The sequence below is a fragment of the Stenella coeruleoalba genome, assembly GCF_951394435.1.
Source record: "Stenella coeruleoalba genome assembly, chromosome: 1".
Classification (NCBI taxonomy): domain Eukaryota; kingdom Metazoa; phylum Chordata; class Mammalia; order Artiodactyla; family Delphinidae; genus Stenella; species Stenella coeruleoalba.
In genome coordinates, this window is record NC_137169.1 from 64430906 (window position 1) to 64448003 (window position 17098).

The 17098-nt window shown below is 37.6% G+C and overlaps 2 protein-coding genes across 2 annotated transcripts in view; one reads left to right on the plus strand and one right to left on the minus strand.

The window, feature by feature from the left end:
* LOC307176132 (serine/threonine-protein kinase TNNI3K) overlaps positions 1-17098 on the plus strand; it is a gene marked incomplete at its 3' end in the record, with an annotated part of 278258 nt that overhangs the window by 197974 nt on the left and 63186 nt on the right. The gene's annotated exons all lie outside the window — the stretch shown is intronic.
* LRRC53 (leucine rich repeat containing 53) lies at positions 2030-15293 on the minus strand (the record flags this gene model as incomplete). The annotated part of the gene is made up of 4 exons (XM_079940505.1): positions 2030-4365; positions 6984-7481; positions 12092-12883; positions 15206-15293. The coding sequence occupies 4 exons, from the start codon at positions 15291-15293 to the stop codon at positions 2030-2032; spliced, it is 3714 nt and encodes a 1237-aa protein (XP_079796631.1).

The following is a 17098-nucleotide window of genomic DNA, read 5'->3' on the forward strand; positions in this document are numbered from 1 at the left end:
GTAGGCTGTGTATTATATGCTCCACATTACCCTGGAATGTTTGTTAAAATGAAGACTCTGGGATCCTATTCTAAATCTACTGAATCAAAATCTCTGGGATGGAGCCTGGGACTTTGCATTTTAACGTGCACCCCAGGTGATTTGTGCCCAATAAAGACAGAGAACTAGTGGGGTGACACAGAAGCAAAAGACACTGAAGTCAGAGTCTCTAGCTGGGCTGCTATTGCAGTAGTAATCCAGTTGGTTACAACACAAAGACTACAATGGTTACCATGGGGATTCGGGCGCAGGGGTAAGTGTGAGAACTACTTCAAAGGAAACATAACAGAAGGAGGGAAAAGACCAGATTTAGGAAGTGGATGAGAGGAAAGAGTCCAGGAGAACTGTCATCACTGCCTTCTGAATGAAAGCTAGTGAACAGAGTACTTTTAAGCCCTTAGATATGAGGGACATTGTTGGCAGTGACAAACAAAGCTAACAGCTCTGCAGTAAAATGAAGGTGCTTAAAAGAAAATAGGAAAAGGGAAAAGAAAGATAGTTACAGAGAAAAAGAGTAACCTGCTCTGCAAAACTGAGGGAGCTGGCAATTAGAATACAGTAAACTTAATGTGCAAGAAAAAGTTGGCATAGATGCTCTTCTTACCTTCAAGGTGCTTGACAAAAGGAAGTGGGATCCGGGGAGGCAGACAGATGGCATAGGAGTTGAGCTCGAGGAGGGAGGGGAGAAGAGTCAGAGTTAAAAGCAAGAACATTTTGAATCCAGGGAAAGAAGAGAGATAATAAGTTTAGGAAGTTTTCAAAATAAGAAAGTTGTCATTTGCTACCAATTCTGAATAGGAAAGAAAACAGGAAATGGGGCATGTAAGCAATATTTACATTGTTCTAATAGCTTTTAAGCTTTATAATATTGCCGCATGTAGCTATAAAGATATAGAGACTTCGATATAGAGACAGGGGAAGAGAAAGTTAGTTGCATTTGTGACCTTTTTTCCCACTAGAAAATATGAAATATTATAGTATTCTATACCATGATGTTAGGCTTTCAACATTTTACTAGGATATCACTAATAATATTGAGTATACCTCTATCTTTCAAATAAGTGTGGCTTTGAATAAGAAATGCTTATTCTACTATGGCTTTTAAATCTAATATTTATAAAGACATTTCTCTCCTGTGCATAAGGAAGAATACTCACACCAAACAGTAGTGGCATGCCAAACTCAAGAGCTCAAGCCTTGAAAGCTTACATGCTAATGGGTTATTTAGTTTTCAAAATCTTAAGTTAATAACAATTGGCAATAAAGCTTGTTAATATTCCTTTTGTTCTGGAGCTATTGTGTTGATTTTGAAGTCCCATTTGTTCTAAAATGATTGAAGTCGAGATCTCCACCTAGTGGATTTATAGGATTTTACAGATTTTACAGAAATGACCTACTACATCTGGAAATCCTTAAATTTTTCTCTTAGAGAAATAACAGTTTGTAAAGACTTCTACTTAGGATCTAGCATAATTGTCAATAGAACAGTCGCAAATGGTTGAAATATGCCAATATGCATATCAGCTAGACTACAGTTAACAAACAAAGCTCAATTTTTATTTTCATACCATAATTAGGAAAACAGATCAGGCACAAGTATGAATGTATAATCATCTATGTCGAAAGAAATATTGTAATACCACTAATTGAGATGTGTATAGTAATTTCCATAAAATAATCATCAAGTGTAAATCTGCTCAAGTACTTTTTCTTATTTAATCTTTCATTTGCTTAAGGCTTTTTTTTTAATGTTTGTTTTCTTTTCCAGGATGAGGCACAACTCTTCTTTCCCATTTTCCCATTCCTTAGAGAAGCAAACTCAATTAATTGTGTCAAACATATCTCGTGGCTCTTTGATTTTTGCATTATATTCAACTGTGTACTTTTATCTTATTGATAACAAAGAGTTAGTGAAGATTTTTCCTCCAAAATACTGCATTTGAAATGCATGCAAAGGCTAGGGAGTGTCTGTGTGTCCTTTTGAAGAAAGCTAAAGTAGAAAAGGATTATTATTTGAGTTATTTTTTTCACTTTGTTCTGCCTCTAAAGGTGATGAATTAACGTATTCAGCAGAGGGTGGACACAATGTAGGTTTAGGAGCAAAGTTTTCAGCTTCATTTATTCTTCTAAGAATTAGAGACACCTTATTTTCTGCCTCAAAACTAATGTCTTTTAACTCTGGTAATGTCTCCCCTGTCACTGCACCTTCTTTATGTGCACTGTTATCTTTATCTGTTTGAAAATCTTGAACTTCTCTCAAATCATGCATATTACTGTTAATTTTAAGATCTATTTCACTACAAGGTAGTCTATTTTTGCTTTCATGGGAACTTGTCATTCTCAAATCCTTAGCTGTAATAGTCGCCTCGACAGAGTTTGAATCATATAATATATGTTTTTCACTTTTTCCATTTTCCCGAGTTTGTTGCTTTTCTTTTGTGGTGCCATTTAAGGTCATCTGTGTGGTGCTAATTAACATACTAGAATTTGCCTTGCTTTCATCGAACATTTTTTTCTCTTCTTTCCCTACTATTTTTATCTGCAGTGCTTCAGTGCCATCATCTCTGGGCAATGCATTTGTGCTGTCAATTCCTTTTTCACTACTATTGGTTAGAGGCCAGATGGCTTGAGTACTAAGAGAGGTACTGATATCCTTGGGAAGCTCTCTTTTATTTTGGTATGGAATAGAATTTGTCTTCATAAATGTAAAGTTGCCCTTGGATTGTGTTCGGGAAATAGGAGAGGAATCATAAGTTTCTGTTTTAGGAAGTTTCTTTTCTACATCATTTCCCTCACCCATAACACAAATTTCCACAATTGGATGTGATATTTTAGGTTCTGTCATTAACGTTTTTTCTTCGTTTCCAAGTTGTTCGTGACTTGAGAGTTGCTCTGCATGTTGTAAGGTTTGATTTTGATCTAAAGTATGTTCCTTGTAGGTTTCAGTCCTGTGGATTTGATTCCCCAGGGACAAAGAAAACTGATTTAGCTCACTGGTCTTTGATTTGTCCTGCTGCATGTTTTCAGTGGGCTCTGTCACCCCTTGGTCAGTAGCCCCCCTAAAATGGTGGGATGGTAAAATATCCCTTCCTATGTTTTCCAAAGTCGCTGGTAAATAACAAGGAATGCCCAGTGCAAGGCGAGCTGCACCTCCCACTTGCTCAGTCGAGACGGGGGAGTGTGACTGCCTGTGTTCAGTCACAGTGGGTGTTGGCTGACGCAATGTTGATGGGTTTCCATCAGGAATATGACCCGTAGGGTGACAGTTGCCTTCCATAGAGCTCTGGTTGGCCACTGACAAGTTGTCAGCACTGAAGAGAGGAGCCTTTTTAATGTTTTTTCTGTAATATGGGGTCTGCTTTGGGGCATGTTTGAGAGGCAGCCGTTTTGCAGTGAATCTAACATAGTTGTTACTCTCTGACTGTTGGTGAAAATCTGCAGAGGACACAAGGTTTATTTTGGCTTCTTTCTCAGAAACTTTGGAGAATTTATTAGAAGGTGACAGCACTTGTCTGCGTTTCTTTGGGAATTCTGGCAAGGATTTTTCTGGATGGACTCTAACTTTTCTAAAAGGGTTTAAATTTAATTTTATCCTTAAATTTTGTCCTTTAATTTTCCCTTTGAAGTCAGATTGATTGGTTCTCTTCTTTTGCAGAATTTGTGGATCAGTAAGCCATTTTCCTCCTTTGTTTCTCTCCTGAGGATGGCTACATTTTTTGAGATCCAAGTTGGTCAGGTGGTTACTTTGATTTTTCTGCTCTTTCCAATGGCTTGATGTTTTGGATGACATCACCAAACTATTTTTTTCTACTAAATCAGGATGACGGAAGCTAACCCTCTTAGGGGAATATGTTTTCTTGATTTTTGTTGATAACCCCAATAACTCCATGTTGTCCTCACTCATCAGGAATTTTTCTATTGCTCTGTTAATTTGGATTTGCTCTTTCTTGGGCTTCGAAAGTTCTCGACGATTTGGCTTCCTTTCTTTCACATAATCTTGAAATTGATCACAGGGCACATATTTACAGATAAGACAACTGTTTGGCTGCAAATACCCAGGCCTGCTTCGTGTTAACAGCCCACAAGGATCATCATATTTTGATCTATGTTTTTGTAAGGTTTTTTGTACAGAGTGTTCCTCAGGCTCACAAGGCTTGGATGATGAGCCTGTAATAAAATGTCTCAGCCTGTGTGGTTGTAAGCCATTGTGTCCTTTTTCTATTGGAGGCTGCCATGATTCATTTGTTAAATGCTTTTCAAGACTTTCTCTTGCCAAGGCTGAAGCGGATGTTGCATATCTTCTACTAAATGTGTCACTGCTGATATCTGCTGAACAATAAATGCAGGAATTTAGCACTGAGCAGAGTTTTATTACCCCAACCAAACAGACGCTTAGAAGCCTTATGAGAGGTGCAAAAAGGACTCCTCTGATTATGGCAATTCTTGAAAATTTCCTAATTTTTAACCAAATCCTCAAGGGACATTCGGCAGTTTGGTGTGTTTGCAATGGCACTCTTTATGGCCACATTTTAATCAGTTGTGATGCTGATGTAAAAGTTGTGGAATTGGAAATTAAAATATTCATAGTTGTAAATCTTTAGATTAGTTGTCCATTAGGTTAGCTTTAAATATGAATAATATCTAAATTCTTTCCAAGTGGCTATAGTAATTTTTTTCTCAATTCATTTACCACTTGGGACTAAATATTAGGAAGAACATAATAAAATATTGAGTAATATATAGGTTTCAAGCAGATAATAACCTCAACAGTAACAGAGAAATACTTGTGATATTACTGGTTCCAATAAGGCAGAGTCCGTATCTGGTTTACTTGGCATCACTTAATATTCATTAAATATTTGTTAAATGAATATGTGGTTTGGACTATGGCCTGGTCTGTGTTGAAAGAATCTGTCTGAGACTCTTAAATGGTACATGTTAATACAATATTTATTAATGATACATGTTAAATAATATTAATGACAAAAATATTAGTAATATTTCACTATTAATTGAGCATAAGAGGTAGGCATTGTGTTAAATATTGTACATTCATTTTTTCATTTAAGAGACCTGATCCCTTGGACAAGTCCTATTTTCCTAGCACATTTACAGAGGAAGAAACAAGTTTAGAGAGGTTGCATGTTTTCTCCCAGTCACATGTCAACTAAATGATATGGCAGAATTTGACCCAGGTCTGTCTGATACTAAACCGTATCCTCTTCCACAATGCATATTAAGTTTAAAATTACATCTTACCAGTGTACTTTTTCTTGTTTTGTGAAATTGGTTTATCTAAAGGAAGAAAGAAGTATTCCTTTCAGTGATAGAAAGAAAGAGGTGAAATAAGCCCCAACTTGCATCCAGTTCTAATCTAAGATCTAACTTCAACTCTCTGAGTAACCTTGAAGAAGCCATTTACTCGCTGGATATCAGGAGATTAGACTAGTGGGAACTTTATGTGGGTATAAAATTCTTCCAGGGAAAGAACTGCTAGCCTTTAACATATTCTAAGAGAGTTCTGTGGCTCAAAGATAAATATTAAAAGCTATTGGACTAGATCACCTCTAAAATCTCCTCTACCCCTGACATACTGTAATTCTATATTTCCGAGTTAGAAGCCCTAATTAGAGTGATATTGCCTCTTACAGACTTCTATTCTGGAGCAGGTGTGGTCTTGAACGTTTTCTCTCCAATAACTGTCCTTTCCAGCTTCAGTACAATGCCTGGCATGTAGCAAAATTTCAAGTCTTTCTTAAAAGTAATTGTATTGATTTGACAAACCAGCATTTGTGTGAAACAGGAGACTGGGTTTTAAATGGTTAAGAGGCCACTTTCCCTTTAGTATAGGGGTTTCCCACAGAGAAGTGAAGGCTCTGGACAAAGCTAAAATGAAACATCTACCTATGGTACGATTCTATTGAAAGGCTAAGTGCTTATTGCTTTATAAAATAAAACCTATCTGATTGGGTTTCTATGGCAGTTGTTTTCTTCCTTAGCCATTCCTCTTTTCAGTCAAATCATCAGGCCCCCGAAACTGGTAAGATCTGAAGTCTGGGGGATGCAATGGCATAAATTCACATCCTGCTTTATACCACATATGGAATAACATACAGTTTCATTCTTTTCCAATTGTCCCCAGATCCATCCTTAGGGCCAGATCCCCATGGTAAGAATTTCTTGGTGCAGCACCTCTGTCATTCATATTCTGAGAGAAAGCTCTGCCTGTTGTAAACCAATTCAAATAAATGACAGGAACCTCTTGACAGAGCAGCTGTCAAAGGTTTCACTGTTGAGCCTGAAAGCATTGCCTTACTATTCAGGGACAAAAAGGAAGACATTTAATTCATTGCCTCCACCTAAATATTGACATCGCCCATGTACAGTGGGTAGATGTCACAGCCAGATTCACTCGGCTCCCAACATGGGACAATGAATTAAGTCCTGACTTTCCCTGAACTGGGAAGTTATCATCCCTGACAGCTCAGCAAGCAAAGTATGTGTCTTGACATCATTCCTGAAATGAATCACTAGCATTAGAAGGCCGATTCTTCTAACATGTCATGCTCTGGCAAGGTTGCTTACTGTAGAACTAGCATTAGACTCGAAGGATGTTGGAATAGAAGCCAATACTCAGCCTCCTATAACTCTTAAGAGCACTATTGCTTCTTAAAAACAAACAAACCAAAAAAACACATTGTTAGGTGTCGGGTCACAAAATTCACTTGCCGATGGGCACAAGGTGTACTCTCAGCTCCTGAGGTTGGGAAGTGTTCATCTACACCCCACTCCATACGCACAGATACATGTCCATTATCTTTAGGAGAGGAATAGGCTGGTGCCATGATGATTTTTATGGCATTTCTCTTTTGAGGAAATCAAAGGAGGCTACCCTTTCAGAGGGATTTAAACAGAGTGGGGTTTTCTAAAACAAGACAACTCACCTATTGTTCTTGTGACATGCTGTGGCAGAGTTTGAGGTTGGACTTCCCCAGGCTCACGATTCCTCAGCTTTTCAACTCTCTTTGGACAATATCTTGTAGGTAAGCTGGCTTCATTAAAAGCTGCCATATTCCCAGGAGGCTCTGAACATCCTGACTGCAGCAGTCTGCCACCAAAGCAGAAGAAAGTACCGTCTGTCCCATGGCCCTTCCCTTTCAGGTTAAGGGCTGTGGACTCAGAGGCCAGTACTGCTTGATGGCTGTTTTCCTGTAAGAGCGGCATTTCCTTTCTGGACCCCACAATGGACATGACCTTTATCTCGTTTTCCTGGGTTAAGTGGCAGTTACAGCATCCCTCAGCGTGGTAATTTCTTGCCTCATGATCACACAGGGATTCATCGAAGGTTCTGCAAGGAAGGTTTTCTGTGTGTTCATTTGCTTTGCCTTGTTGGAGTTTCCAGTTAAATACAACTAAACCCAGGCAAGTGAGACCAACAGCTCCTGTGACAAATAGAGAGACTATTAAAAGATAACATCATAGGAAGAAACATATAAATCATCAAATGTGAAATCCACAAATATCAAGGTTAATGGCTTAAAGGGTGTCGAAATGGGTGGGAAATCTATCACCATTTGGAAAAATATTAGTCCAGACAGAGGATATTTAATCGACATTGTTCTGTTTTCTAATTTGGATCTTTCTTTGTATTGATTAAAAATTATAAGAAACAATACCATCTGGAATGTGTTTGACAGAAAAAGGGGTTTTTTTCATGGACTGAAATTCATTCAAGATAAAATAATTCCTGCATTAAAATTCCTTTTCTGCCTATGGGAAATGAAACTTCCTATTTCTTAATCCCATAGTCAATAAAAATAGACCACATTTAGCATTATACCCTGAAATTCTCATGTATAATAACCTCCTCCACCCAAAGAAAAGAAGATTCTACAAGCTATTGCCATATTTTAATCACCTCTAAAGATTCATCCCCTATCTCAGAATACATCATTGGCTTCTATTAGCATAAAAGTCAAACTCCTTGGCATTCAAGACTCAGTATATTCTTGCCATAACCTTCTTTCCTAGCCTCATTTTTTATCATTTCCCACATTCAAACACTATGTTTCAAACTCTTCAATTCATTAGTCTTAAAATGTACTTCTAAGCCTTTGTATATTCTCTATGATGCTTCTAATACTTTCTCCTATCTCTGCTTATTTGAATTTCATTTATACCTTAAAATCTAAGTCTTTTGCTATTTTTTTCCCATCTTGCAAAGATCACTCCCTTCTTTGAACTACCACAATAAAATTATTGACATCTAATCTCAGAATTCCTGGTACAGTCATTTCATGTTCTCTATAGGCTAGCTTATCCTCTAAATAACATTGTAAACGGCAGTGTTTCTCAAACTCAAGTGCAGAGTCTAACCTGTTTCTACCTCACTGTTTCTCATCTTGACAAATGGCATCCTCAACCACATAGATGTTCATACCAAAGTCTCTGAGTTACACCCAACTGTCTCTCTGACACAGTGATTTCCTTTTTTCTTGGCACTTATAACAGTATAAAATTATTGTGTTCACTTATTCATTTGCTTGTTCACTGTCTGTCCTCCCCTGCTAGAATTAAGCACTATGAGGAAATGGATCTTTTCAGTCTTATTTGATATTGTATCTCCAGTGCTCTCAACACTGGCACAGAGGAGGCATACCAGAATTGTTTATTGAATATTCTTAAATAAACAGAAGGAATTCTGTTTATGAATCCTAATAATGAAAAGCACTGAGTGGTCTCATCTTAAAAATCTCCAAAATGATGATCAGGAGGACATGGTGTCAATATAGACTGAGTTTGGAGTTCTGCGTTCAGAGTCCAGCTTTACCTATAACTTGCTGTGTGACCCTGGGCAAGTCAGTTGCACTGGAAAACTCAGTTCCCTGACTCTGGAGATGAGGACAGTGAATAAGATGATACCAGCGTTCTAGACTCCTTGATTGCACTATGCCTGGTTCTCTCCACTGCAGACAACTTTAATGAAAATGTGATGATATTTTTTAAACTTGGAAGAAAAGAGAAGGGGTCGGGCATAGTTGTTTCATATTTTTCTGTTAAAGATGAAGATTAACCAAATAGAATAGCAGTTTCTGGCAAAATCTGCCAACCTTTTTGTAGCTTACCAGATCGTAACGTTTTAAGCCCCATTTTTATTTCTTTGACAACAATACACTCTTGGAAAGTGCTACAACATATTGAAATTATGAAATCTCTATTAAAAACACCATGTTTTTTAAAAGTAGTGGCAAAAGTTAGATCAGAACATTTTAATTGCCAAATCCTAGAGTCTGGGTTTTTCCAAAGGTTTTGGTTTTTAAATGTTAAAAACATGAAAATAATAAAATTTTAGAAACATCTCTGTATCTCTTACGGGGAGTAAGAAAACTCAGGATTCAAAGCTCTGTTCTGATACTTTTCTTGGGAACATTTTCTAACCTCTCTGAGCCTTATTTTTCCTCCTCTATCAAACAGGAATAACTAATACCACTCAGAGATCAAGTGAGATAATATATGTGACATGTTTAATTCAGTATTTTGATATAGTAAGATTCAGTGAATCGTCATTGTTATATGTTATTGTGGTTGTAATTGCTGCTGCTGCTTTTTAGGCTTGGTATTGTCCTATTAGATCCTAAAAGCCTCAGCTGTTAGGAAAAAAAATCCAAAACAAATCATTAAGAGAATACTATTATGGCTGATGCAGTTACTAAACCAAATAATAAAGGAAAGAAAGACCTAAATTTTCTTAAATGCATGAATCAGCCACTGAAATGAGAGTAGGCGTAATCTGATTATGGGATAGAGTTTCTCAGTAAATTGTGTCCAAACCACGAGGAACCACTCTCTCTCCCGCTATTGATGCTAGAGCTATGTCTGTGTCACATTACCACTCAGGTATGGTCACTTTCTATTACTGCGGAGAGCAAAAACAGCAGATTAAGCTCGTAGGTAGGCTGAACCTACTATCAAGAAGATGGCTGAATTTTCATTGCCATGGGCATTGTTGCAATTTTTTAAAAGTATTCTAAGAATATTTCTGAGTTAGAAAGACAACAAAAATGCAAAATTAATGATAAAAATCTCATTGAAGAATTAGAAATGTTAGAGCTTCATGAAAGCTTTCTCTTTTTATCCTCCAGTTCACAGAATAGGAAGTGTCAAGAGGTTAGGTGCCAATTAGCCACTTATCAGTTTTAAATTCACCGAATATGATTTTACATATTACTAGGAATTGTGATGATTTATCTATAGCCAAAGAAGACAGTAGAATCAGAGGCCAAATTTTAGTTCTAAGTCTTTTTCCCACAATTTAGAGGGATAGATTATTGACCACACTTTCACTTCAGGAGGAGTAGCAGCTTCGAAGGAGTAAATCGGTATCAAAAGTCAGAGCTGTTTTAAAGAGGAATCTCACTTAAAAACAACATCAAAACAACACAAAAAAAACACAACAACAACACAAAAAAAACCATTACATTTTTATGGTAATTTCACACACAATAACTTAACATGCATGTAATAATATTCATAATTTATCAACATGTTAAGTTTCCTATCATTTTGACAAAGCCTTTGGAACCTTCCAGAATTTTTATCTATTTCTACACTAATGCAGAGTTGCTAACTTGGCAAAATCTTCTCTAAAACTAGACATAAAAGATACCTATAACATACTAAGTATTCTAAGAAACACATTTAAGGAGAAACTCTGTTGCTCTAGTGCTTTTGTCTTTTGTGGTAAATTATTTCTTAGCACGTAAAATTACTGACATGGTTACACATTTTCTAAAACAATTTATCTTCCTGAGAGAATTCCAATTCACTTCCAAGTGAATTTGATTACTGCTGGTGGTAGTTTCACTGTCTAGACCTGACACTGGTCTCCATCTATCCTGATTAAAAGGAGCTAAAAATCTGATGTTCAAGTGATTCACTGGAAACCTGCTATGGAATAATTATTTATGGCACATATTCAAAGTATATCAGTTCAGTCCTGAGTGCCATTTGCAAGCCTCTGGTCCTCCAGTGTTGGGGAACCCCCCACAAACACACACACTTCTCACCACCATGGCTACCCACAGGTACAAAGGATTTCACCATGCACTGAAAGCATACAAACATCTAGATATCTTGACAAATCTCACGCATATTTGGTCTTTGACTAATGCCACAAAGCATCACATCAGATCATTCATCCAGTGAGTTGTAATGATAGCTGATGCATAGTTTAAAAAATTTTTAAACTACCATAGAAAATTTAAAGAATTGGATAGTATCCTCTCCTTAGTCAGTTGGGGGGTGGGGTAATGCTCCAAGTTTATAAACAAGTTAGACAAACAGAAATCTTAAAAGAATTCAAAACCCCCAAATAGAAGAAAACCAAGGCTCATAGCAGATTAATCACTTGCCCAAGTCACACAGCAAGTAAGAGCAGAGCCAGGTTTCAAACCTGGATAATCTAACTGCGGAGCTCATGCTTGTATAAGCTGTATATATGCTCTTGTATAAGCTTATAGAGCTTGTATAAGCTCTATAGTACTTATACAAGCACTATAGAGCAGGATGCACCTGGTTGTCATAATAGCATCTCCCCCTGCACTTGGTAAAGCCCACTGATTCTCACTCCACCACAGAGAAGCACACCGATGGGAGTGCCTTGAGGAAATAGACTATGTCTCATCACTTTTTTAACCCCTATCTCCCAGCATCTTAATGAATGTACCAGTACTGAAATATAGACTATTCCCTCATTACAGACAAGAAAACTGAAGTCTGAATAGCAGGTTAATGTACTCAAGATCACAGTGCTAGTTATACCAGGACTAGAGCTCTTGAATTCTGGTTCAAGACCCTTTCCTCTATGTTAGACAACTTCTTTGCAACAGGTAGTTTTTTCAACCTATGCCAAATCAACTAACATCCTCCCACACTACTGACAACCTCTCCCTTCCACAAGCCCTGGAAACGTTCCCCAGTTGCCTGAGAAAGGCATCATTTAGTGTACTTCAAGAATATGGAGAAAAGCTGGGCACACTTCTCCCTGTCATACCTGCAAAGCCAAGGACAGTCAGCAGGGCCACATCCTGCCCTGGGAAGAGGGGACTTCTGTCTTTTAGAGCCAGAGTGAGGTTGGCAGCCTTGGAATTGCAGTTAGTCTCAGACAGCCTTAGCACACTCTTTGCAGTGGCCACAGCCATGGTGGATGGCTGACAATTTAGATCCTTGGCATTTCTGTGCGTGTGAGCAGAAGGCTTTACGTAGTTTCTTAAGAACCAGGCAAGGGGGTAGAGATCACAAGTGCAGCTCCACTGGTTCTTATCTAAGCTCAGAAGGATTAACTGCTTCAGTGGAGTAAAAACACCGGGCAGGACTACTTCCTGTAGTCGAGGCAGCGGCCGGAAGGCATCTTTCCCAATGTAGGAAATACAACTGTTAGATAAATCCAGATGCCTGAGACTGTGGAGATCTGTGCCTCCGAAAGAACTGTCTGTCAGTTTAGTGACCTGATTCCCATCCAGCTGTAGCCGGGTCAGGCCCCTGGTGTTTCGGAACCAAGACCCTTGCGGGGCGCGGAGAGCGTTATTGCTAAGCGCCAGCACCTGCAGACTGCGAAGCTTGCTGAAGCTGTGATCGGTAAGCGAAGAGCTGGATATTTGGTTGTGCTCCAGCAACGACGTCCGCAACTTTGAAAGGGTGTGCAGGGCGTCTTCCCGAACATCCTCGATGCCATTTCTGCTCGAGGAGAGCAGAGCAAGATTAAACAAGAGGGACAGATTTGTGCTCTCTATAGAGGAGAGATATCCATCAGTGATGATTAAAACCCTCGTGGTCACAGGGGCTGCTGTGGAGAAGAAAAGCACAAACTAGAAGCGAGTATACACACGTGGGAGGGGAACACAGTGGAGAGCAGAGATAATCAATACCCTCTGAGTACAATCCTATCACCTGGGTAAGAACAACAAACAAAAAGAAAATGATTCTCTGATTTCTCAGTTTAAGGGGAAGGTGGCTCTTTTCAGAATGATGGATTTTTATATTCTTTGTTACCATGACATGTTTATTTGAGAAACACAAACCCATCTGTTCCTTTAGATGTTAAATTTAATTCATTGTTTTGGATTATCATCATTGATGTTTTTTTGAAAGTGGCTTTTCAGGCTTTCTCTCTGTGAGGCTGTGTACTGACCTGCTCCAGCCCTGCTGGCCCAAGACAGAGTCACTCAACAGCCGAGCCTGTATCTGAGCTTCCTAACCAGTTTTCCACAAGCAATGTATATTTATGCTGTGAAGCCAATCATCTTTTCTCTCAAACATAAAGGTGTGGATTGGGGTGGCAGAAGTGAGAAGGACCGTTGGTTTCTGCTTTTTAGCTCCAGGCTAAAAGTTGGCAACTTGGTAAGGATCTATGTTCTCTCCAGACAACCTGAGGATCTGTCAGTGGGGTTCTCATTAAAGTCTGGGCCATCTTGGCCTCCTGTCTAATATCTGTTCCCACCAATGAAGTCCATCATGTAATGACAGGTGGTACTCAGGGCTTCCAACTGTTAAATCCCTTCACCATAATCACCCTAGAGCTATCACTGCTCTGTCATTAGAAATCAAAGCGTTTTAACTCGATAAAGATGTATTATAATCAGGAGTTATTGTAACACATCTTTATCATGCTAAAATTGTTTTGACTGCAAATGACAGTGTCATAAGGATGGAAGAGTCCATTGTCCCTGGGAGGTCTACAGGTGATATTAGAACAATCAACCATGGGGGAAGCAAATCACAATTCCCTTATGAAATTCAGACTACATCACTGAAACAAAGAGATTTAAAAAAATGTAAAAGACAAAGGATTTCCACAGTGCCTTCTTTTGGAAGAATTGCTCCCATCTCCATAGCACGAGTCATGGGGCTTTTGTTTAGGGGTGTTATTTTTTTAGTATTTATTTTTAGTATTTATTACTGATTATTTGAATTCTATTAATTCTAACCAGTTTGGCATTTTGTTCCTTTCATCATTGTTTTTCATGTGGGCTGAGGGAGTTTTGTTTTTAAGGATCCTCAGTCCTCTAGAGATTTCTGACTCTGAGGGAGCAGGCTATTGTTTCTGTCAATTACTTCTTGTCTAGGACCAGACAGGCTCCACTTGCAAGTCATCCATTTAAGTCTCTGTGTTTATGAAATCTAACTTCACAAATGTGACACTTTGTAAATGAGAAGGAATATATAGAGGTGTAGCAATGTAGATGAGCGATATTTGTTTCTTACAAACAGCTATCTCTGATCAAAATTTAAAAATGTAGTGAAGTCAGATCTATTTGAGAGGATGGGAGTTTAGTGTTTGTTAAGTGTTTTCTATACAGATCGGAGACGGTATACAGCGAACTAGCCTTGAAACTGTCTCTTTCCTGTCAGGAATGACAATGCCATCTACCTCTTAATTCTCATGGGGTCATAGGATTTTAGAAATGAAAGAACTCATTTTCTTCCACTCAATCTTAGATTTGTTTCTGAAATTTTTCCATTGGCATGGTTTATAGCTTGTTTGTCTCTTCTTGGATATCAGGATGTAAATCACATTCTCCTCAAATTTGTTAATAAGGTGTCTTATTAAATTGTTGACTTAAGCAAGCAATATGTAATGAATACAGGCAGTGTATCTTGTTAGCATTTCTACAGCTCATTTACTACCAATAAAAAAAGACTACACTTTCAAAATTAGATGCACTTTGATAATAATCTGTTTTGCTGGTACATCACTTAATCTTACTAATGCTGAACAATTGCACTTCAGGTTCCTGATTCACTGATATTTCTTCCAGCCTGTGGTAGGTTTCAAATCTGCACAGAGTGTGGACAAAATATAATTAAAGTGATCATTTTTTTTCTTTTATTAAAAAAAGTATGTAACAATAAAATGGTGGTATTCTTTTATAAGAGCAAAATACCTCAGTTACCTCTGAAGGTCTTAAAGTAGTTTTGGTTAAGACCACCAGGGACGAACAGGAAAATAAAATAATATTATCAATCTTTAGTCACTAAAGAAAGCTTGCTCTTTAAAAGTTTACCTCTTTCAGACTGAGCCGAGAGATCAGTCAGTACAAAGAAAGGCATAGCAATGAATTTGTCAGGTACACTGAACACTGCTTTTTAGAGTTACTGGTTTTATTACCTACTATATAGGTTATCTGGTGACAGAGGGTTACATCCTTGGTGCACACCATACATGATGCAGGGCAGGCTGCCACCAACTGCAGCATAATACCAAAGAGATGAGCCATCCACCTGAAAGGAAAGTAGAGAGCAATGCACGTCATAATGTTGGCATTTATTATCCAGGGATTTCAGTATATTCAGCTCATGAGGCATTTTGGTGATTTCTGCTTTTTAATGGGCACTTTGGCTTCTCACATGATGCTAGATAAATGGCTGAAATCCTTAATTTGAATAGAATTTAAACTGAGCCGTTATAAGGAGCAAGGATATAGTGTGCAGCACAGAGAAATATGGCCATGATTTGTAATAACTTAAAATGGAGTAAAATCTATAAAAATATTGAATCACTATGTTGTACACCTAAAACTAATATAATATTTTAAATCAACTATGCTTCAACAAATATATATGTATACCCACAATAAACAAAAACACAAACTGAACTGTTAAAGCATTTGACCATAAATTCAGAGAACTCACATCCAAGGCACAGCCATTCATATAGATTATTAAAAAATTAAGTTACTTTGTAAAACACTTGATTGTTTGTTGAGCTTTTGCAAATACATTACCTTATTTAATTCTTTTAATTTGGCAATTCAATTTGAAGCTGAGAAAACTGAAGTTCAGAATGGTTAATAAACCATCCAAAGTCACATAGCTATTAGGTATTTAACACCAAGTCTTTTAACTCCAAATCCAGTGTTCTTTCTAGTATGCAGAACCTAATCTCAGGCACTGAAACATATATTTACAATGAAATTATTCTTCACAGATATAGATGCCACAGATAGAGAGGGAGAATGAAGGAGCATTAAGATCACAAGCTCTACCTAGCTTTGAATTCAGCTCTCCTATTTACTGACTATACTATCTTAGATAAATTATTTAATTTTTCTTATTTTTTCCTTTTCATGTTTAAAATAGAAATAATAAATGCCTACATTACAGAGCATTATGAGTTAGATAAAATGTTCTAAGTGTTTAGTAAGTATCATAGTTTTACCATTATTTCAGCTCTCCAATGAAATACTAACACCGTTTTGGATTTAATGTTCAAAAAAAGGCCATTCATTTATAATGTATTCCCTGATTGGTTTAAAAAAAAAAACTTAAAGCAAATTATAATAAAAAACCTTCTACCCATACAAAAAGTTTGAAAATAAAATAAAATAAAATGTAAAAAAACATAAAACTATTAATTCTATCATTCTTTCAACAAGTATTTATTGAATTCCTTCTGTGCTCCAGGCATTGCTGAAGGCACTGGAGATAGAATAGCGAGTGATAAACTCCTGCCCTCGTTGGATGGACATGTTACGAAGGGATGTAAACAATAAACAAAAAATATGAAAATATGTATTAAGTCATCTGGTGATAAGTTCTATGGAATAAGTAGGGCAAATATGGTGACAAGAGAAAACTGATAAAGTAACATTTGAACAAAGACCTGGGAAACATGAAGGGTGCTGATCAGTCCAGGTGGGAAGAATGGTAAATGCAAAGTCCCTGAAGGCATGTGTGCTCTCAGCCTGAGGAAGTCAGCGTGGCCTGCTACACAAGAGGAAGAGGAAGCCAGGAAATAGCAGGGGCAGGCTGTGCATGTCTTGGAGATGAATGCAAGAGCTTTGGTTTTTTATCCATATAAGATGAGAGTAATTGGAGGCTTTTGTGAGTGGCATTACTTCATCTGTAGCACATTTTTAAATAATTATTTTGGCTACTGTGTTCGTTACTATAGCTTTGTAATACAGTTTGAAATCAGGGAGCATGATGCCTTCAGCTGTGTTCTTTCTCAATATTGCTTCAGCTTTTGGAGTCTTTTGTGGTTCCATAACATTTTTAGGAT